This window comes from Leopardus geoffroyi, chromosome D4 (assembly GCF_018350155.1).
Source record: "Leopardus geoffroyi isolate Oge1 chromosome D4, O.geoffroyi_Oge1_pat1.0, whole genome shotgun sequence".
NCBI classification, from domain to species: domain Eukaryota; kingdom Metazoa; phylum Chordata; class Mammalia; order Carnivora; family Felidae; genus Leopardus; species Leopardus geoffroyi.
The window spans coordinates 22830035-22853789 of record NC_059342.1 but is presented as its reverse complement, the minus strand read 5'-3'; the positions used below and the strand labels follow the sequence as shown (position 1 = coordinate 22853789).

The 23755-nt window shown below is 44.6% G+C and overlaps 1 protein-coding gene across 10 annotated transcripts in view; it reads left to right on the top strand.

Moving 5' to 3' along the window:
• Positions 1-23196, top strand: part of TLE1 (TLE family member 1, transcriptional corepressor) — a 90993-nt gene extending 67797 nt beyond the window's left edge. For all 10 annotated transcript variants that reach the window (XM_045469493.1, XM_045469495.1, XM_045469492.1 and 7 more), the window contains 6 exons: positions 13670-13919; positions 16027-16274; positions 19715-19862; positions 21312-21462; positions 22381-22457; positions 22610-23196. In XM_045469493.1, the coding sequence (XP_045325449.1) occupies positions 13670-13919; positions 16027-16274; positions 19715-19862; positions 21312-21462; positions 22381-22457; positions 22610-22717 (982 nt within the window). In that variant the 3' untranslated portion in view covers positions 22718-23196. The remainder of the gene's footprint in view (positions 1-13669; positions 13920-16026; positions 16275-19714; positions 19863-21311; positions 21463-22380; positions 22458-22609) is intronic.
• The last annotated feature ends 559 nt before the right edge of the window (positions 23197-23755 follow it).

Genomic DNA, 23755 nt, shown 5'->3' with positions numbered 1-23755 from the left:
GGCTTTGACAGAAAACAAGAAAGATAGATTAAAGGGGCAAAAGAGCATTCAGAATTTGGAAAACCCTGTTGGTTGTTCTCCCAGGGTCACTTAAAATCACTTGCTTCCATATGTTAGTAATTAGAAATGTAATTTTAAAGAATTCCGAAAGTTCTCAGTTTTTGTACAAAGCAGAGTACACTACGGGTGTCTGTCTTATCTGCCATCGTGCACTCTGCCTTTCTAGGACCTTTTACAATTTTGGTTTTTCCAAATAGGGTTGTGTGTCATAGGGCTTCAGTTCTTTTTCTTTTTCTTTTTTTTTTTTTAATGTTTATTTACTTTAAGAGAGAGTGAGCATGAGCGGGGGAGGGACAGAAAGAGAGAGAGAGAGAATCCCAAGCAGGCTCTGCCCTGTCAGCTCAGAGCCTAATGTGAGGCTTGAACTCACAGACCGTGAGATCATAACCTGAGCTGAAATCAAGAGTCAGATGCTTAACTGACTGAGCCCCCCAGGCGCCCCCAGTTTATTTTTCTTATACTCTCTACCTTTGTGTGGTTGCTTTTAGCTTTTATTTATGTGTCCACTGTGTATTGCATATTACATTTTTCTGAGTGATCCATTCAACCACCTGCTCATCTTTGTGTGATTTTGATTGGAGCCTTTCTTCAAATTAACCAGCAGCATGAGGAAGAATGGAATTCCTTACTCCCATCACCTGCATTTTGGAAAGCAGATTTCCATGGCTGTACTTCACATGCATTGTAATGTCTGTTTCATGGTAATTTGATTCATGACGAAATGAGAGTTTTGTCTATACTAGGAACTGGTAGAGATGTTAGGAATTTACAGTGACATCTAGGCCCAGGGAAGAGCAGGACTGGGGCAGGGGGAGGAGTGTTGCAAATGCTTTCTTACCTGGTAGATCTCTTCTGATTGAATAACCATGAACTGCTATGTCATGTATTTTCTTGGGTATGCCCCTCTGCATCCAGCCTGAGATGCCCCAGGGCACGTAATGGGTATTTATCTGTCATCTCTGGCAGTGTGGCTGTTGTGTGTCCTACAAACTGGTGAGAGGATAAAGGGCAAATGAGTAATGTGAATAAGAGGCAATAATTAATAGTAACTGATGAGTCTTCAGGGGAATAATGCACAAGTAATGCCAAGTTCAACTGACCAGTAGGGAAAGCCAGTTTCAAGAGTTGGAGGTGTGGGGGTACGTCTGGCTGCCAGGACCCCACCCTGAATGGGATATTTGAGGCAGATGGGGTGGGGTGACAAGAGCAATGAGCTGTCATGATGGTGTTGGAGGTTGCTGTGCAGAGGACTATTAACTCAGACCTAACTAGGTCCTTACAGTGGTGTGTGTGTTCATAATGCAATTAGACACCAAGTTTAAACCTTCTGTGAATGATAATACTGGTGTCATTTATTTTATTTTATTTTTTTTTAATTTTTTTTTTTTTCAACGTTTATTTATTTCTGGGACAGAGAGAGACAGAGCATGAACGGGGGAGGGGCAGAGAGAGAGGGAGACACAGAATCTGAAACAGGCTCCAGGCTCTGAGCCATCAGCCCAGAGCCCGACGCGGGGCTCGAACTCACGGACCATGAGATCGTGACCTGGCCGAAGTCGGACGCTTAACCGACTGCGCCACCCAGGCGCCCCTGGTGTCATTTATTAAAGCCAAAATATTCATGTCCTTGGCTTGTGAGCACGTTGGATTTCTTTGTGTTCACAGCTCCATTATAGGATACGATGTGTTCAGGGACAATGACAGTGGGTTCAGCAGCAGAGTTGTGAGGGCGAGTCTCTGGATCAGAGTGGTCACTGCTCTCCAACACAGTGAAAATACATTTTTTAGGATTTTCTTTTAAGTTTGAGGGGAGCTATATTATGTGAGGATGATCGAGTTAATATCAGAGGGAAAAATGGGAGTTCACCATTGTCTTTGGGGTCTGGGCTATACATTTTACTCCCCTTGTTTTGGTCCATTAATTAGCGTGAGAGGACTTCCTGTCCTCATTGTTGAGTAAAGGAATACTTCTTGAGGCAGTGCTTCTCCAGTTTTTTCCCAACATGACCAAGATTGGTACTCTTGTAACAGACAAGTACAGATGAATAGGGGAAGAAAGCTAGAAAATACAAGCCCAAGTTTTTTATTACAAGAGTCAGCTGTCAGGAACTGACTTTGTCAAGCTGCTGTAGAAACGTTTTCAACACCTACTCTCCATGAGTGAGCTGATATCAGTGCAGAGAGTAGCAAATGTTTGCAGACCACACTTTGAGCAGCTTTGGTGTGAAGCACTTGAGAGAAATGGTGGAAAAACCAGCATGGCCAGGGTGAGGGTGAACAAGGTGTGGTAAAAGTTTGCAGGTGTCACCCTCTGAGAAATACCAATTGAAGTAATATTTGGGTAGGGTGATGGATGGCTGTCCGTGGACATTTAAGCAAGATCCACGTGTCAGACTCTGTGCTAGATGCTGGGCAGGCTCTAGGAAAGAGAATGTTCATCTTCCCTGCCTTTGGGGGCCTACTGATGTGGAAACATTAAAGGGACAAATGCTGTGATTACAAATGCTGTGAGAGGTGCTGTGGAGGCAGAGCAGCGTAAAGAGTGACCACAGTTAGGACGGGAAGGGCTTCCTTGGGGTGAGGGAGATACACAGAAAACTGAGGCTTGTGCAAGAGAAACAAGCCCACAGGGCAGAGAAAGTGGAAAAGATGGGCCATTGTAGGTAGAGGGGACAGCCCATGACCTATTCCTAGGGATTCATGTGCAAACGCATGGGTGCCTCCCGAGAGCGGGCAGTACAGCCAGAAGAGTTCAGTGGGGGCTGGAGGGACCTAAAGTGCCACTAGTGTAAATGTCTACCCGTGCATCAAGTCACCTATGATAGCCTCCCCAGGTGGCTGTGTGCCTCTGACCGAGCATATCTAACGACAGGGACTTGCGGGTGCCTGGAGGAAGCCATTTTCCCTGGCTCCATCAAAATTGCTCCAGCCCTTGAGCTGAGATCTGTCTCCTTGGAACCTTTATCCATCAGTCCTGGTTCTTTTCTACCCCTGGAGACCACACAGTGCACCACTAATCCATCGTCCCCACAATAGCCCTTCAGATATTTGGAGACCACCAGCTTGCCATGAGGCTTCTCTTCTGGCTGAATATGTCCGTTGCTTCAACCCTCTCTTGTGGGATGTGATTTCAGGTCCCCACACCATCTGCTCACTAAAATCTAACAGTCACCTCCCTCTTGTTCCCTCTTTCATAGATTTCATTGAGACCTGCTACATAGGCATGGGGGACCCTATTGGAAGCTCACAGCTTAGTGATGGAGAGACTACATTAATCAAATAATCACAAAAATAAGTGCATAATCATAATTGAGAGAAGAGCTATGACCGAGAGGAACACTATCCCATCAAAGCATGTGACAGGCCGATCCTTTCTGAGAGGGTCAAGAAAGAGTGTTCTGAGCTGCTTTAACTCCATAGGGGCTGGACTTAAACCTCTAGGCTGAGGAACCTGTATATGCAAAGGCCCTGTGGCCTTACTTTTATTTTTTTTTAATCAAAGTGGAATAGGGCAAGGTAGGTGACTTGTGTTGCCACTGTTCTTTACTTGTTGTTGGTGTCACAGTGATGTAAGATCTCAGGAGGTTTCCCAGCCAACCTGGTCATTTTCCCTGTCTCCCTCACCCCCATAACAGTGTCTCCAAACTTCAGTTTGTTAAAGGCATCTTCCCCATTCTCTCTGACATCTGGCACAAACTGTAGCCTGTAATTCTTCCTTTTTTAAGTTACATTTTACCAATCTTATTCGTTAAAATCCCCACTTATTTCCTACTCACTTTTGTCAGTAAGATCCTAGGTGAGTGTGCCCCCTTTTTATTTTTTTAAATGTTTATTTATTTATTTTGAGAGAGATTGAAAGAGAGAGAGAGTGAGCACAGGCAGGGAACGGGCAGAGAGAGGGAGAGAGTCCCAAACAGATTCCATGCTCAGCAAAGAGCCTGAGGCAGGGCTTGATCCTACAACCCTGGGATCACGACCTGAGCTGAAACCACGAGTTGGACATTTAACTGATTGAGCCACCCAGGCACCCCAAGTTTTCCCCCTTTTAAAGTGCTTACCTGGTTAGGTCCTTTCTTGCTTCAGAGATCTTCAGGAGTTGCACATAAACTCGTGATGGGGGACATTCAAGGCCCTTCTGGTAGTATTACCCCCACCTGCTTTTCTAGCCTCATGTCGTGTGTTCCTTGCATCTTGTGCTTGGGCTGAAAGAGATAACGTTCCATTCCCTGAAAGCCTTTCCTTCTTCTCTGGAGCAGTGACCCTTCTACCAGTCTTACCTCTTTCTGTGGGAATACTTCTTGTCCTTCCTGTCTAGCCACTTCTGTTGCTGCCTTAACTCGAAGCCTTCACTGATGCCTTGTTAAATGTGAGCCCTCTCCAGGAGCACCTTGTAACATCTTGTGACATGTTGCACACCATGGCCTTGAGTTATCATCATGTGTGCCTGTCATACTTCTACCTGCTTCTTCCCCACTAGAACTGAAGCTTCTGAAGTCCCTCTGTCCCTCTGAGCTCATATACCCAGTAAACACATATTTGGTGCATTGAGTAGGTGGGAGATGAGTCCAGGATTGTGTAAGACTCTATGATTCATCCTTTCCAAAGGAGATTCACATTTTGCATTTTAGAGTTCAGCACTGTTGATTTATAAGAGGTAACCCTGACTGTGTTTTCAAACCCTTGAGGCGAGATTTAATTGGTATTATTTGGTCAGCTTTATGTGAACTCACTTTTAGTTTTAGGAAATGTGCTCCCCTGAGCTTTGTGGAGATCCTCGGTAAGAGAAATTCTCAAGGTTAGTCAGGTCAACATCTCTTTGCTATGCTTCCCACTGCGCTACCCCCAAGACGTCATTTTGGCCCTGATGTACTGGCTTCCTCCCCATAAATACTTGGGAGCTGGGCTCTACCTGCCTCATGTAGTAGCACCTAGAGGTCAGTAATAACTCAGACTAATAATAGTTTGGCTTAAGATTCCAGCTTAGTTCCAAGTTCCTTCACCCTGTGTTTTAATGCTAGACATGTAATTGAGAAATCTTACACCCACTCGTTTAGTGTTTAAATAAATCTTTAAAGTACCTTTTTGGAGTTGGAGCCTAAAGAGGAAAGAAAATCTTAACTACATATGGGGTAAAATTGCCTCTTAGGAAAACATGTTTTGCAGCAGTGAATAGAGGCCATCCCCGCTGCTAGCCAAGGAGACATTTCCGTGGTCAGTCCCCCCTCCCTCCCCAACTCCGTTTTCCATTCTTGATCTTGCTTCTGGTTCCTCTGTTGACGGTGTCTAGATGTCTAGAATCCACAACTGGCTTGTTTAGTGGATTTGAAAATTAATTCAGCCCTCTTTTTACTTGGCATGGTTTTTGGGTATTTTTTGTCTATTAAATGCTGAAAGTAACTTGCCTGTTTTGTGCCATATTATCACCATTGGGTTTTGGTTTATTTTACGTATTTATTTATTTATTTATTTATTTTTTTTCAACATTTATTTATTTTTGGGACAGAGAGAGACCGAGCATGAACGGGGGAGGGGCAGAGAGAGAGGGAGACACAGAATCGGAAACAGGCTCCAGGCTCTGAGCCATCAGCCCAGAGCCTGACGCGGGGCTTGAACTCACGGACCGCGAGATGGTGACCTGGCTGAAGTCGGACGCTTAACCGACTGTGCCACCCAGGCGCCCCTACGTATTTATTTTTAAAGTTTATTTATTTATTTGGAGAGAGAGAGCACGTAAGCATGCGTAAGCAGGGGGGAGGGACATAGAGAGAGTGAGAATTCCAAGCAGCCTCTGCACTGTCAGCGAGGAGCCCTTCATGGGGCTCCATCTCATGAACTCCCAGATCGTGACCTTAGCCGAAATCAAGAGTTGGACGCTTAACCAACAGAGCCACCCGGATGCCGCATTTGGGTTTTGGTTTAATTTCTATTTTTATACTCTTTGATCTTCTGGGATTGTAGAGTTAATTTCTTGAGAATCTGTTGAAATGTGAGGCCCTTTATTTTGATGTGTTATGTTTAGTTACTAGACAGTTGTCCTCCCTGCACATATCTCCCTTCTCCCTCCTCACCTCCTCAGAAATGCCTTTCAGTTTATCAGATAGAAATGTAGTTTATTTCTTGCTCAGATAATGCTTCTTTGCCCATAGTAGTTGGTTCCTTTGCTAGACTTTTCAAATTCAGCTTAGAAATGACTATTTTAAACTTTTCTTTGTCTTATTTTTCATCCAGGAATCTCTCGGTTTGAATCTTTGCCCTGCATGGAAGCCTCGTTGCTCCCCTAACACATTTACACGTTTTGAAACATTTAGTTGGTGGAAGAAGTAGGGCCTAGAATTCAGAATCATGAATGGTAACTTTGCTAGAGAATCTCCTAGTTTATCAAGTAGCCAGTCTCCTGTTTTCTCTATCTAGTGATTTTCCTTATCATGTCCATTCTAAGAAGTTCTGCATTTGCCTTTTCGAGAAATGAGAATGGCCATGTGTTAAAGTAAATAAGAAAACAGAAAAAAAAAGGCTCTCATCTTAATGCTTTAAGTTCACACCGTGTAATTGAATTGTTAGCAAAGCCCTCCATTCATGTAGAAATGCTGTCTTCCAAATAGGGTACGAATTGTACCCTGATGTACATATTTGCTGTTTGGGAGGAGGCCAGGAGGCCAAGCTGGAAAAATTCTGCATTTTATAGATGTTATGGGTGAGAGATGCAGACCCTAAGAAGAGTTAAAGATCAACCTTGTTATATTGGCGGTGAAGGAGATTTTAACATAAATAGATGAATTATATTCCCAAGGACCTGTTTTTTTTCCCCTGAAATCTTAGAATAATATGGCTCTGATTTCCTTATGACCTCACATTACAATCCCCCCAGTCACCACCTTCATTGTACTCATTCTTGAGGCTAAGAGTATCCTCCACCATCATAAATTACATTATTCTCATCTACCTTAGAATGACCCACATGCTCCAGCCCTCAAAGCCTCCAGTGCCAGGACTCTATAATGAAATTGCACTGATGACATTGACATGAAGGTCTCTTTTGTGTAAGTTACGTGTTTCTATACTGATGGGCATGTGTTCTCCCTCTTCAGGGGAAGGTGTCCAACGTAGTGCCAATATGAAGCTAGGTCAAAGATTAAAAGTTCTACGTTTGTGGCAGGCCTGCCCTGGGTGCCCTGGACTTGGATCTTGGCTTTTCCATTTACTTTTTAAGTTTATTTATTTATTTTGAGAGAGAGAGTGAGAGAGCACGCATGTGCTTGTGTGCACAAGTGGGGGAGGGCAGAGAGGGAAGGAGAGAGAATCCCAAGCAGGCCCCACTCTGTCAGCAGAGAGCCTGACTCGCGGTTCAAACCCAGGAACTATGCGATCATGACCTGAGCTGAAACCAAGCATTGGACACTCAACCAACTGAGCCACCCAGGTGCCCCTACTTAAAGCTATGCTTTTCAGTGGCCAGACACAGGATCGCACTTTTTTGCATGTGACCTATGGCAGCTTCTGCCGTGTCTTGCTTTGGAAGGAAGGGTCCTGCATCCACTGGGCTCTGCTGACTTAGGGAAGGGCCATGGATTTTACTCCGTTACTATAGTTGCTTTCATTGTTCTTTGTTTTGGTCCAGAATACCTCTCTAGGGACCACTTTTCCCCTCCCCAGGAATGTTGATAGCATCTCCCAGCGACATTTGGTACGACTACTGGAAAATTCTTGGGGAAGGTTGGTTGGCATAACCCAAGTGGCTAGAAGACCCTCCTCCACTTTCTTGTAGCTTTCTCTCCTTGCCAGAGCGACCTCTCGTGCCTCAGTTTAATAAGTGATTAGGGTAGCAATAAATGACCTGGGAAATTGAGATTCATGTACTGAGTGCCAGCTGTATGCGAGCTGGCAAAGTCCACTGAGAAAAATGATGAATGGGAAGTGTCAACACGTGCAGTGGTCCACAGTTCTGATACGTGCCATAGTTGAGATTTACAGGAAGAGCTAGGACCCTGGAAAAGAACCCTCCTGCCTGCAGAAGTTGTGGCCCACCGAGGAGGAGAGAGAACAAGTGCCCGAGCACGTCGGAGGGAGGCGGTGCTATTCTAAGCAGGAGGGAACAGTTTGTGCACAACTCAGAGATGTGACGGCATATGATATTTTAGTGGACTGGCCCATCATTCCACATGGCAGGGAATTTAGGATACAGGACGGTCATGTGAACTGAGGCCCAGTGACACTAAACCTGGTAATACAGCAAGAGAGTCCCCGCTGAGAGCGCCAAGTCCACAGGCAGCAAGGTCTTGGCCACAGCCATTACCTCCCGGGTCCATGGTTCTCCATCACTGTTGACCGGATCCTGCTGCTGTTCCTATTTCCAGCAAACCAGCAACTCTGTAAACACCTGTTTTCCTTTGGTCTCAGAACACAGCATAGTTTTATTAGCAGGAGTCTGTCTGCTAGGAAAAAACCTGCTTCTCCAAAACAGTCTTGTTTTCCAGCCTGCCACTCCCTGTGAGGATTCCCAGTGGGGACTCTTTGAGTTTGAGTTCCCGCACCTCTGCTGTGTGTCCGATAAAGGAAGAGTCATCGGCTCTGGAAGAGTTTGATTTTATTCCGTTTTTACATTTGTGCTGTCCAGGGGGCTTTATTCTTTTCAGTTCTCCCGACTAGATCACAGGATTAGGCCCTCATCAACAGGTGTTTGTTCAGAAAGCTGGGTTGAGGGGGGTGCTCAGTTCTGTGCAGGTGGGTGGCCCCAGCAGTGTGGCCTCTAACAAGAGTGCCAGGGACTTATTCTTTCCACTTCACAGTTTGCCCCAGTCCTAGCTAAACATTTTCCTCTCCTCTTTGCCAAATACTATCTCCCCATTCTTGTCCTTAGGGATTTATGGATTTCCTGGTTTTCTTTGCCTAGTCACTGCTGTATGCTTTCCCGACTCCCACCCGCACCTTCCTCCCATTGTGCATTCCTGGCCCTTACACTTGTCCACTGATAAAAGAGCCCTTGATGGAACATACCCTCACTTTCCTCTTTTTAATACCAATGCTCCCATTTTCTGAAGGCCCCTGCAGGTGTGGAGTGTGGCGTTCGATGTTTTATGGTTTTGTAGCTGCTTTCATCCTTACAGCAATCCTTGCAACCCTTCTGTTTTGTTAATTATTTCTATCTTGTGGATCAGGAATGGACACATTATAGGCTGCAGATAGTTAGGCTGGTAAGGACGACCACAGTTAGTGAGGTCAGCGAGCCAGGCATTTCCTGTATATTTAACAGTAGAGTCAGGGCTCTCGACTTGGCTGTGGACTCAGTCTACTTGATCATGGGTCAGGAGCCCTCTTGACTTTTTCTTGAATAAACAAATAAATCTCACCTTTATCTTAAAATTGAGATATATACATAAGGGTGCCTGGGTGGCTTAGTTGGTTAAGCATCCAAACTCAGGTCATAATCTCATGGTTCATGGGTTTGAGCCCTGAGTTGGACTCCATGCTGACAGCGTGGAGCCTGCTTGGGATTCTCTCTGTCTCCCTCTGTCTCATCCCTTCCCCCGCTCGTGCTCTCTCTCAAAATAAATACATAAACTTAAAAAAACACTACAAAATATTAAAATTGAGATATACCTATAGAAGAGTGCATGAATCATATGTGTATAGCTCAGTGACTTTTCACCAGGGACACTGACAAAGCCCCTCTCACGTTCCTTGTAGTAGCTGTGGGGAATCACCACTCTGGATTAATATTACAGATGAATTCTGCCTGTATTTGAAATTCTATAAATCCAGTCATTCCATGTACATTCTTTGGCGGCTGGCCTCTTTCTGAATTCAGGCTTGTGAGGTATTTATTAAATCCTCACTCTCTATTTATAAATTCCCCTTCCTGGTTGATTTTACTTTTCCTGGTTCTTCAATAAGTAGGAAATCTAAGTTTCCTTCTGGGAAGTCTTTAACATTGCCATGATATGCCATCAATGTGGCCTTTTCTCAACAAGATTCTTGTTCTTCCTGTAGGTGAATAACTAATTCCAGGCTCTCATTTGCTCCCCTCATTTTTCCTCCCAGTTGATCCCTCTTTGAGACCTATCAGCCCTTTGCATCGGTCTGGTTTGTTCATTTGATTAGGCTTTCCAGCACAGTGGGCAGCACCAGCTTCCTGCAAGGCCCCCTGTGACTGATGTATTAACATCCATATGGGTTTCTCCTGGGACCAAGCAGTGTTTACAGCTTCTGGCTGCAGTTCACTACTCTGTGAATCCATTTTAAATTGCCTCAGTATGATATCACAGCCCACCTGTGTGGTTTAAAGAAGGGGACACCTGGGAGAGAGGCGGGTATCTTCCAAAAATGAGTGTACAGCTCTCTGTCTACACTTTGTGCATCGATTTTAATCTGGATCATTTAACTCTATAATAAGTGGGCTGCCAGTTGAAACAAGGTAAAATTGTCTTCCCCTAAAAATCTAGAATTGCTATAAGGGTGCCTGATGGAAAGTTTGCCCACCTGGGGGCACCCACCTTGATTTATGGCAGACCAAGAAACTAACCTTCACACAGCGCCATTATTCTCACAGCACAGAAAGCTTTAAGAGGCAGGTTCTCTCCCCACGTCAGCCATTGTTCTAACCAAATACGTTCAGTTCAATGGTTTTATGAAAACGCTCTGGTCATTTCTCTAAGCTTCACCTGGCTCTTTGTTATTTTCAGACTCAACTCATGGTACCTGATGTCTGGGTCACATAACTTACTACTGGACCTTGAAGAATTCTTCCAGAACATGAATAGAGTTAATCTCCAGTTCTTGTGGTCCTATCTTCAGGGCAATACAGTGAATGTTATTTGATTCCAACCCCAAATATCTTGTAATAAATAGCATAGGTTCAGTTAACTACAGTGTGCTTATATTAGAATTAGAATATCATGTGGGCTTGATGTGTTACTAAGGACACCAAAGGATACCGTTGGGTAAAAAACAGGGAATTTAGTGGTGTGGTGTTGTAAGGGCTTGGAGCTGTAGTTGTTTTGTATGCATATTTATTTTCTAGGGCATTCTGTAGGGTTCCCATTATGTGTGCTCAATTATTCAAATTAAGAGTAATGTTAAGGATTTGGTTCAGCTAGCCATTAAGATTAGTTACTGGAACCAGTCTGTCAGGAAATAACATATATCTAAGATTGTGTTGTTTGGTTTGGGGTCAAGGCAGTTCTTTTTCAAGCCTTCCACGTATATGATATTTTGCGTTCATAAAGAGAAAATAATAGCCTAATTTTCTTCTCAAGCTTAGGGAATTATGTGGGTTTTATGTGCAGGCATGTTGGAAACCTAATAACCTTGTATCAGTTTTCAATTTTGTGCGTGCTAAGTTATTTTACAAAATTTGAGTGAACGTTTAAATGAAAATTTGAGTTCTGTGGTAATACTCATGGTCTTTAGATCTGTAAAGGGAATGTAAGGTGCCAATGACAAGTTCCAGAAAGTGCCCCAGACTGATCCCAGAGGGTTATGGAAACTCTACATCCTTCATTTATTATATATGCAGACCTATAGAAAAGGCTTAATGTTGAACTTCTAGACTGCCTAGTGATGTTTCAGATAAGAAGAAAGTGAACGTAGTGGTCTCTTCAAAAGTGTCATGTGCATAATTCCATCTGCTTGGATGCTGGGGGCGGGTATTAGCACTTCTGTACCTTCCACCTTCTTTTTTTTTAAATGTTTATTTCTTTTTTTGAGAGAGAGAGAGACCGAGCACGAGAGGGGTAGGGGCAGAGAGAGGGAGATACAGAATTCGAAGCAGGCTCCAGGGTCTGAGCTTGTCAGTACAGAGCCCGATGCGGGGCTCGAACCCATGAACCATGAGGTCATGACCTGAGCCGAAGTCAGACGCTTACCTGAGCCACCCAGGTGCCCCTGCATTTTCCACCTTCTAAAGTGTCTTTTCTTTGTGCATGTTTTATATCTGTAATATATTATTGCTTGGACTTTAAATCATTAGATCACAAAACAAAATATGCCTTAAGATTTTGAGGTGGAAACAAATATGTACTGGGATTAGGTTTGTATTTAACAGGAGAGGAAAACAATAGCTTAAGCAACATGAAGGTTTATTTCTCTCTCCCATAAAAGATCCTGGCTGTCAGTAGCCCAGGGCAGGTCTCACAGCCCCACAGTGTCACAGGGCCTCTGCATCCTATCTTTGTGTTCTACTTCCTTCAGCAATTGATTTCCGTCTTCAGAGTCACCTTGAAGGTGACCCCAAAAGGGCTGGCTGAGCAAGGCACCTTGCTCATAGTTGAGGCAGTGGAAGGAGGAAGAAAAGAGGACGGGAATCCTGATCTTCCTCACTTAAAAATTTTTTTTTTCTTTTAATTAATCGCCTTTGTTTTTTAGAGCAGTTTTAGGTTCATAGCAAAATTGAGCCAAAAGTACAGAGAGCTTCTGGATCCCCTGGCGTCCCTCTCTTTGAAGTTATGAACCACATGCCCCCAGCAGCGCATGTATGTTGAGCATGTACCTCTTACTGCTGAAAACGTGGCATACCTGGCAAAAGGGAAGCTGGGGAGGGTACCAAAGAGTACTTTGCTGCCTTAGATAAAACTGGGGTTCGTGGCCAAGGTAGGGAGATTTTTGAGGAGAAAACTTGAAATCTGTCATAAAGTTGGAGTGCCTGGGTGGCTCAGTTGGTTAGGCCACCGACTTCGGCTCAGGTCATGATCTCACGGTTCGTGGGTTCTAGCCCCGTGTCGAGCTCCGTGCTGACAGCTCAGAGCCTGGAGCCTGCTTCAGATTCTCTTTCTCTCTCTCTCTCTCTCTCTCTCTCTGCCCCAGCCCCCCCCCAAAATAAAAATATACATTAAAAAAAAAAAGAAATCTGTCATAAAGCCAATCTTTTATTGGGGCACCTGGGTGGCTCAGTCAGTTGAGCATCTGACTTCGGCTCAGGTCATGACCTTGTGGTTTGTGGGTTCGAGCCCTGCGCCGGGCTCCCTGCTGTCAGCACAGAGCCTGCTTCAGATCCTCTGTCCCCCTGTCTCTCTGCCCCTCCTCTGCTCACGCTCTGTCTCGAAAATAGATAAACATTAAAAAAAAGAGAGAATCTTTTATTATTTTTTCTTGATTATGCAAAAGAGTAACTTCAAGCCTGAAACTGGTATGTTTAGAACTGTTTTCATATGTTAGTGTTGTAATATAGTGTTTACTGTGTGAAATTATTATGAGTTCTTGAGGGCTTCATCTGAAGCATAAAAAATAATCATTTAAAATTATGGTAAGAAATCATACAATTATACAGGGTATGTTGGGAAGGAGGTATTTTATGTTAATTAGGAAGCGTAGTTAGCGTCGTAGATGGGATTTGAAGGGATGCTTTCTGGAATGGTTAGGCACAATTGAGAAATTTCTGAATATTTAAAAAATACAGTTTAATATACGTACACCCTAGACTTCTGCTATTATGTATTTTAAATTTGTTCCTTCGGTAAATACTTCAGCTTCTGTTGATTTCAGAAGAGAATCATGAGGAGAATCGTTCTTTCCTCTTCTTCCTCACAGAGGCTGCTGAGGTGATGACTAACTGCTTTATGATCCGTGTTTTCTCTGTCTCCTCTCCTGTCTCTCTCTCTGTCCCCTTCCCCAAAAGTGCATACTCCTTCCACGTCACCGCGGATGGTCAGATGCAGCCCGTCCCTTTCCCCCCCGACGCCCTCATCGGACCCGGCATCCCCCGCCACGCGCGCCAGATCAACACCCTGAACCACGGGGAGGTGGTGTGCGCGGTGACCATCAGCAACCCCACGAGACACGTGTACACGGGCGGGAAGGGCTGCGTCAAGGTCTGGGACATCAGCCACCCCGGCAACAAGAGCCCCGTGTCTCAGCTCGACTGTCTGGTGAGCGAACAGGAACTGGTGCACAAGGGTAATGTCTCCCTGGAGACTCAATAAGGAAATAGCTGTTTGGGCCTGGGTTTTATTCCCATTATGAGGAAATGGAAGCCGTTTCTGTTTCCTGCCTTAGCTATGTAGCCCCCGCACCACCACCACCCCGCCCGAAATGTGAAGGTTTCATTTGTTGCTGTTTCAGTGGTTAAATCCCAGAGTTGATGGATTTCTTTCACAAAATATTTTACAGTGGTTTACAGAAGCTGTCCTTGTCTGAACGTGTACTCAGAAGGGGGTTTCCCATTGAACTAGGCCTGGACTCTGAGCCCTGCGGTCCACTTAACTTGTGATTTCCCTACAGCCTTTGCATAAATATTGAATAGTAAACATTTCATAATGTGGCATAAAAACCGTTCTGAACAGGGCCTGTGTTTTCAGGGAGACCTGGGAGGGCTGGCTGGGTTTTATTACCTTAACTTCGGGAAAGGTTAATAGATCACACTGCAAGGAAACAGGGCGGCCATCCGCAAAACTGGAACGGTGAGAACGCTTTCCCAAGGCACCCGAAGCCACCTCCTCCCAGAGTATGAGGATGCCATTTTGCATTTTTCAGGATCCATACGCCATGTTGGGACATGTTCCCTTCTCTGAACTGTAACCCCAGAATTTACAGACCACGTACCATTGGCCCTAAGCAGACTAAAGGCCACCTTACCCCTGATGTGGTGTCTGCTTGCACTTTGCCGTGATGGGTGGAACAGTTCACCCGCTGCGTGCCTAGCGACTGGTGAGGATTCCAGAGACAGTGTTCAGAAAGAAGAACGGTGTTTTTGAGATACAAAAGCCTTTTTTGGAGTAGTTATTGATTTATTTTATTTTCAATTTTATTTTTTAATGTTTATATTTTTGAGAGAGAGAGACAGAGTGCAAGTGGGGGAGAGACAAAGAGAGAGGGAGACAGAATCTGAAGCAGGCTCCAGGCTCCGAGCTGTCAGCAGAGCTTGACATGGGACTTGAACCCATGAACCGGGAGATCGTGGCCTGGGCTAAAGTCAGACACTTAACCAACTGAGCCACCCAGGCGCCCCATTGATTTATTTTTTAATCAGATAACTTTATTTTTATTTTAATGTTTATTCATGAGAGAGCGAGCGCAAGCGGGGGAGGGGCAGAGAGAGGGAGACACAGGATCTGAAGCAGGCTCTGCGAATCGGATGTGAGGCTAGAACTCACAAACTATGAGATCATGACCTGAGCCAAAGTCCGATGCTCAACTGACTAAACCACCCAGGCGCCCAAATCAAATAACTTTAAAAAATCTCCATTAATGAAATTGAAACACGCTGAAACATAGCCGGACATTCTAAAATAGTAGGAGTATTTTGTAACATTCATCGCCTCTTTTGAAATTTATGAATAATAGGTCAAAGCATAGTGAAAACTTCAGCTCGGTCTATTTGGGTTGAAGAATAGCAATTACTTCTTTCAGGGAGGGGAGGGTTATTTTAGGTCTCACCTTACTTTTTTAATGTGTGTTGCTTTCGATAGGAAGATGCCATCTTTTATCGATTTCTTTGGACTGAGAGGCTTGAATATGGTAGCAGCCATGTTATCGCCTGAGAAAGCAGCTCTGTTAAATTCTTAGTAAGGATCCACATGACTAGTGCAAGCCTTAGGTAGAGATTTAAGAGTAACGAAAATCAAAACCTAGGCAGTAGGTCTGCAGTTTCCAAATAGTAAATAATGGAGGGTGGTGAGGTCGGACATTTATAAGCTAGCTTTGAAAAGTGGTTTCTTCATAGAGAGGTACATGTACACCTATCTTGCATCCACTGATCATTTCAGTTCTTTCTACTCAGGAGGAAACTGAACGTCGGGAACAGTTCTATCCAAATGTTTGCACGTGCTCAAGCAAGCCCAGGAGTTTGTTTTATTTACCGTTTCAAAGGGGACAGTTACAACTCGATCCCAATTTTTACAACAGAACTCATGCTTTATTAAATAGTGTCCATGAAATACTATTTTTCAAGTCGAAAACCAAGATAGCAGTTAGAGAACATGGGATTGTTAGTGCTGGCTAATGCATCATAGCAATTGAATTACATTTATTTCACAGAACAGAGATAACTACATCCGTTCCTGCAAATTGCTCCCTGATGGTTGCACCCTCATCGTGGGAGGGGAAGCCAGCACTCTGTCCATCTGGGACCTGGCGGCTCCGACCCCGCGCATCAAGGCGGAGCTGACGTCCTCGGCCCCTGCGTGCTACGCCCTGGCCATCAGCCCCGACTCCAAGGTCTGCTTCTCGTGCTGCAGTGACGGCAACATCGCGGTCTGGGACCTGCACAACCAGACGCTGGTGAGGTGAGTAGACATGGTTGTCTATGGTGGGTGTTCCCTCCTTAGGTACCTGGGCTTGAAGGCCTCCTGTCCCCTCTGTTTCTCTGGCTGCACCCAGGCTCTCGGCCCATGTTCAGAGCCTCTTGTGTGCCAGGCTGGGAGTTCCAGGTATTGGGAGTCTGAAGACAAAACTGTGGCAGTAGCCCTCTGGGGGGCTTACAGTCTGGCTGCTATGCTCAGTGTCCCCCACAATTTATATTTACCTCCCTGATGTCCCCATTCTTCAGCCACTTGCAGTTGCCAGACCTGTCCAAAAAGTATTCCTGATTTTTGCCAAGGGGCAGCATGTGCACCACGGATTACCTGGCAGTATCAAGGGTCCTTAATACTCGATGTTTTTGGCTTTGGCTAGAACTTTGTGCAAATAGGAGCCGAGTGATAAAGGAGAACAGAAAACCAACAAAAGGACATGAGAAGAGGAGATTCCATGAATTTTACTCGCAAAATGATTTTATTTTATTTTTTCTAAATGTTTATTCAGTTTTGAGAGAGAGAGCGTGAGCAGGGGAGAGGCAGAGAGAGAGGGAGACAGAGAAGCTGGCTCTGCCCTGACAGCAGACAGCTCAATGTGGGGCTCAAAGCCACGAACCGTGAGATCATGACCTGAGCCAAAGTCGGACGTTTAACTGACTGAGCCACCCAGGTGCTCCCACAAAAATTATATTAAAGTATACATGTTTCTCAGTAACTAAATCAGCCCTTTCCAGGGGTTACTCCACCCAGGAATGGGCCCGGCTTCCTGGAATCATTCCTCTGAACTGTGACAGCTGCAGTCCTGCCATCTCTGTGTCTCTCCTCGGCTCTGGCCACCTCATTCCCTCTGCCGAAGTCGAAGTCCACACTTAACAGCAAAGTCTTTGTAAAGGGAAGCGCTAGCTAAACATCCCAGGGAAAACCTGTCTTTTGCTTTTTTGTTTTCTATTTCATCTTCGCTCGGAAATGCTCTTTGTTGATAGTGTGATTTTAGGCGTGTAGATTATTTAGCAGGGCTCTTCTCATGCTTTGGGCCCAAGTGCCACAGTGAAGGGGACAGACTTTAGGAGTCATTATAGCAGCTTCGTCTCCCTTCAGACCTCTTCTGTAGAAATCCAGTGTCACCAAACCAGGCTCTGTCCCTGCATACGGGTGACACTCTGGTAGTAATTTTTCCCTTGTAGGGCACTGGGCAACTCAGAATGAGCAAAATTGACAAACGTAGCTGGAGCTGACAGCCACTTCAGACTTTTTTAGCCTAGCAAGTGTTTGTTGTTTTTCTTTTCTTCTTCTTCTTTTTTTTAAAGTTTATTTAGTTTGAGAGAGAGAGAGAGCACGCGCGCAGGGGAGGGGCAGAGAAAGATGGAGAGAGAGAATCCCAAACAGGCTCCACACTGCCAGCACAGAGCCTGATACAGGGCTGAAACCCACGAACCATGAGATCATGACCTGAGCCAAATCCAAGAGCCAGATGCTGAATGACTGAGCCACCTAGGTGCCCCTCTTCCTCTTCTTTTTTTGAAAAAAAGCTTAATAAATAGCACTTTCAAAATTTTAATTCTAAGTGCTTTTCAAACACTAATCCTTTTAATCCTGATATTTAATAATGTCTGCATTGTAATTATCCTAATTTTATAGATGAGGAACCCGAGGTACAGAGAAGGTAAAAGTCAGCTTGTCTGCTCACACATTCAGGCGTGGGGGAGACGTGATGGGGTGCAGGCGTGCTGCTCTCCTGTCTGTGCCCTGAACCCCTGCTCTGTGCCGGCTCCCGGGAGTAAGCACCTGCTGGATACAATGGGGTAGTGCTTTACAAATGTCTTGCTCAGCGTGGGCTGACCACATGCGGCTAGTGGCCACTCTGTGTGAGAGGGTAGCACAGAGTCTCCTGAGCATCTCAGTATCTACCGAGACCCACCACAGCCTGGACAGTCCTGGTATCTGCCTTCTAGGAGGCTGAGGTAGTGCTGCGATGTGCGGACAGGGGGGTAGAGGAGCCACCACCAAGCACCTGAAGTCAGAAGAGAACAGCATTTGTAGTCAAGGCGAGAAAGTATTTTATGACCTCTAGAGGATGCAGAGGGAGGTCACTGGGTTTCCAGAGCAGTTTGATGGAAAGAAGAGCAAATCAGCTTTCAAAAGCTGCATCTGGGACTGGCGTGACCCGCGGGGGAGTCTTGGAGGCAAGCTGGGGTGGTTGGGGGAACGTGTGTGTGCATGGGACAGGGGTGGGGGCAGAGAACTAAGATGGACATTCAGAATAGCTTTTGGAGGAACAATTTGTGAAATGATAGCTCTCACCTTGTCTCAGAATTCACAGCAAGTGGTGCTTTTGTCTTATCTTCCATGCTCTTTAAATTCCAAGCTCAGTTTAAAAGTTTGGAGCTCTGTGGGAAAAATAAGGGGGGGAAGGGCACCTAGAGGAAGGACAGACATAGAAACCTTCCTCTGAGTGTTGAAATTCCCAAGCCACTCGAATGCATCCTGCCTAGTTCACCATAGTGATTGGCCGTGTTCTGGTCCCTTCCCTGCCAGTTCCCTGTTGGCATGCAAAACCGGGTCCGGGACCCACAGATCACCAACCCTGCGGTAGCTCACTTTTGCCTACCCCTCAGCAAACCCTGCCTTTGGCCTGGCAAAGCATCTGTGCTCAGTGAGTCCCTGTTGGTTGATTGGTTTTGGTAGTGTTTTTTGACTGAAGCACAAGGTTTCCCTTTCAGAGAACAAGCATGTGCTCAGCTTCCAGGCAGGGTCCTGCAGAGGTACCCACGGGGCCGCCTCAGCAATTAGCTCTGACTCTGTTCAGCGCCCCTAAGTCAGGAGGCCAGCATGACCCTTTGTCTCTGGGAGTCCAGATTTCCTAATGCAGGGCTCTTTCTAATAGAGAAAGCAAGGTTGAGTAAATACGTGAGCTCATGCTTTGTTGGCATGAAGGGCATTGCTGTGTTGATTCACTCATGGAAAAGGAGTGCTTCTGGACCCTGAGCTTATAATGTAGTGATGGAGGCCTACCTCTTTCCTTACAGAATACACGTGGGATTTTGTGTGTTTGTCCTTTTTCTTTTCTTTTCTTTTCTTTTTTTTCTTTTAACACTCAAACACTTTTTCCAGACCTGGGAGGAATTTTCCCTTCCAGACGGATTTGTAAGAAGAGCTGTAAGAGTGTATTTAGCTTCTCCCGTATGATGACCTAAAGTGGCATTCCATTTCTTTAACGCTTGGATTGCGAAAAAAGAAAATCCGCAAGTGCTGTTTCCTCCTTGGGGTGGGGGATGTTAGTTTGATCTTGCACATCAGAAGACACTGAGGAGATCACACACACACACACACACACACACACACACACACACGGAGTCCAAAACTAACAACACAACAGTGTTTACCTTGAGCTCTGGCAGGAAATCATTATTCAATCTGGTTTGTTTTATCAGGCAATTCCAGGGCCACACAGATGGGGCCAGCTGTATTGACATTTCTAATGATGGCACCAAGCTCTGGACGGGCGGCCTGGACAACACGGTCAGGTCCTGGGACCTGCGCGAAGGGCGGCAGCTACAACAGCATGACTTCACCTCACAGGTGACGGGCTTTTCCCCACCAGGAATCTCTGTGTGGAGCGTCCTGCTCCCTCCCTTCACATCTCATGGTAATAACAACTGGGCCAACAAACCAACAGACCAGGCTTAAATTTGAGATACTGATTAAAAACAACAACAACAACCCACAGACAAGCAGAACCCCTGAAATGCTTAGAGTGGTTTCTAAAACCCTACTGGTTAAGACCTGCTAGTTGTTTACTTCTACAGGAGTTCATTGAAGGAATTTGTTCAGTGAAGAATAGACGGTTGGACCTGTTGTACATGTTCCCACCATCTAATGTGGGGGTGAGAGAAGATTATTTGATTCACATATAAATAGAGCTTGAAAAATATGCAGGGTTATTATAAGGAGTAGAGAACAATCACAACAGCTCTGGAGTTAATTCATTTCCCTTGCATCAGGGAGCTTAAAAAAGACAGCAGTATCTCACTGGAGGCCCATTTTATTATTCAACCCTTAGAAAATGGACTCAATGGCTGACTAGATTTATGGAAGTTTGAAGTGATATAAAATGGCAACCTTATGGATTGTGAAGACTATCTAGATGTGGAGTATCTGAATCTGAATCTAGACCTGCTTTGGGAAAGACATTGCCTTGTTAAGTGCCTTCTGTTGGTAGAATTGTTCTTTTGATTATGACTTGTTTACAAGTATGTGTTTTACTAAATTTCATGTCCCTGTTAATCTTTTGTTGAGTTTCTTATAGTCTTCCTCATTCCAGTCTTTTTTCCAAATATATGGAGGGTACTATTTTTGGTCTGCCTTTTTTTTTTAAAGCTTCTTAAAATGCCCATCACCCAGCTTTATAGTTTCTAACCCATGACTAGTCTGGTCTCATGTATCATCCCTGCCCCCAAACACTGGATTATTTTAAATATTGGTTTGTTTTTTTTTAAGTTTATTTTTATTATTCATTTTGAGAGAGACAGTGCAAGTGGGGCAGAGAGAGAAGGAGAGAGACAGAATCCGCACTGAGAGTGCAGAGCCCGATGCGGGGCTCAAACTCATGAACAATGAGATCATGACCTGAGCTGAAATCAAGAGTCAGACACTTAACTGACTGAGCCACTGAGGCACCCCTGCACTGGATTATTTTAAAGTAAATCTCAGACACTATCTGCAAGTGTTTCAGTTAGTATCTGCAAAAGACAAGGACCACTTTAAAATGCCATATACACAAATGCCATTATTATTAAGAATAATTTCTTAACTTAATCACATGTGATAAGTGTTCCAAGTTTTCCGATTGTTTCATAAAGGTTTTCCACGCTTGGCTTGTCTGGGTTCAGTCTCTTGTGCTGTGGACTATGCTACAATCTGGAGTTTGCTGATTACATCCCCCTCTTCTTGCTATTTTCCCCATTTCTTGTTTATCACTTCTCAGTTCATTGGGCAAAATCACTAGTGAGCCTGTTCTGCTTCCTACAGATATTCTCCCTTGGATACTGCCCAACTGGGGAGTGGCTGGCCGTGGGCATGGAGAGTAGCAATGTGGAAGTTCTTCATGTAAACAAACCCGACAAGTACCAGCTGCATCTCCATGAGAGCTGTGTGCTGTCCCTCAAATTTGCTTATTGTGGTGAGTTTAGCGGAAAGGAAACGGGAGGACACCGATGGCCTCAATGGAAAATACTTCTAAAAAAAAAATTACAGTAGAGATCATGTCTGGAAAAAATGTTCTCTGAGCAGCTGGATGCAATCATTCTATTGTCTTAATATGTCCCTCAGAGCATAGTGATGTCCGTTTCGGCCTGTTTTCGTAATGGGAGAAAGGTCAGCAGGTGATGCAGTTGCCTAATATGATGTTTTGACACGGATTTTTTTTTCTTTTTTTTTTTAGCGGGGGAGTCTGAGGCAGAGGTGGAGGACAAGTAGTTACTACTCTGAAGGGGGGCAGGATTTATAGAAGCCTGGGGTAGCCACGTTGGAAGTCATTATGGACTGAGGAGGAGAGGGAAGTAGGGTCAGAGAAGAGAATATTTTTAGTTCCCCTCAGACCATTATACTCTGCAGTGAAGATGAAGAAGTTCACGTAGGGTCAAATATTTGTTCTCAGGATGGATGGAGAGATGTGTAGCCATTAGTCCCTGAGCCCATTCTATGTGCCATGCGTCATGTCTGGCATTTTACTTAAGTTCATCATTTATTCCTTCCTAGTCCCATTTCATCGAGAGGAGACTGAAAGAACAGCAGCTTCACTGATTCACTATTTGAGGACCCGCTGTGTGCTGGGTGTGATGCTACCCGAAGTGTATCCGTCTAGTGGCTAATGGGGCTGACACGGTCCCTGCCACTGCTTTGACAAAACCCAAGACCACAGATGGTTCATAGTGGAGCCCAGATTCAAAACCTGCTCTCTCTACTCAAGTTCTAGCCTAACCCGTTGGACATGATAGTTCGTGATTAGAAATGCGTGGAGTTCAATTAAGTCCAGGTTGCTAATAGTATAGCAGGAATTTTAATATTGTTGAACTACATGTTCCTTTGCTAATTCTAGGTAAATGGTTTGTGAGTACTGGCAAAGACAACCTCCTCAATGCTTGGCGGACCCCCTACGGAGCTAGTATATTCCAGGTAAGTCAGCGCTCCTTACCAAGAATGACAATTTGATCACGGCATTCGCCGTGACTCCAGGAGCGAAGTTGCCTTTGGAAGCCTGGGGGGGGAGCAGGGCCCCTGAGTATCTCTATTCACATTAAACGTGAGCCTGTTGTTTTCTCTTCCAGTCCAAAGAGTCCTCGTCCGTGCTTAGCTGTGACATCTCTGTGGATGATAAGTACATAGTCACTGGCTCAGGGGACAAGAAGGCTACAGTCTACGAAGTCATCTACTGAAAACATTATGTGGTTTCACATTTATAGTTGAATTGGGCCAAAATGTTTTGAATTTGTAGAAATAGAAAAGTTGTAATTTTAAAAGGAAAAAAAAAACAACAACGTGAAAACCTATTTCCAAACTTTGACACAAAACTACTTTGAGTCTATAAAGAGGAGGCGATGAGTCCATCAACTGAAGGTCACCTATCTACCTAGACCAAACGGAGCACCGAGGCAAAGTGGGCAGAGGGGCCAAGGGGTAGGCAGAGCCTGTTTTGTTTTTTTTTTCTTTCTGTGTGATCTGCCGAGATTACCTTTCTGTTCCTTGCAGTTCCCCTCAATGTTCTGTGCTTGGTAGAGCAGTGGTGTCTCCAATGAACTTGTTTCTTGGTTTTGCATCTTGTGAAATGTTTTTTTGTATTTTTGTTGAAGGTTAAACATTTGTATAAATTGTAAATATATTTGGTTTATTACAGTAAAGGCTTTAGTACCAATAAGTGGTTTTCCTTTTCCTTCTTTGTTATTTTTAATCAAAGCTTTGGGATCATTGATGGGGGTTTTATAAGCAAAGTTCACACATTTGCAGAAGAAGTTTAAAAATGAATGCACCTCTTAATTTATAAATATGTTTGGACGTCGACTTGCATCACACTAGAACCTAATCAACACGCCTGAGTTACCGGGAACTCAAGACTAGGAATCCTCAGTAATTGAAGGTTTACTAATGGCAGTTTTATATGGGAAGCTAAAGTGACTTCATCAGGATTCATGTTTTTGCTAAGATACTCTTGTGATTGGAGGCCACAGATTAAAGGTCTGCTTTTTATTGGCGAATCCTTGGGAGACAGAACATTGTCTTCTGAATGAAAGCCCAGCATCTTCAAATTTTTATTTTCTCCCTTGGCAAGCATCACATCTCAAGACATGTGGGTGACTTGGGTTTAGTGTTAAGACTGACAATATTCACAAAGCTATGGAATTCATTAACCTGTAAAAGAAAGGTTGGGATGCCGACTGGTTTTGTCTCATTAATACTCATTATAATACTCATTATAA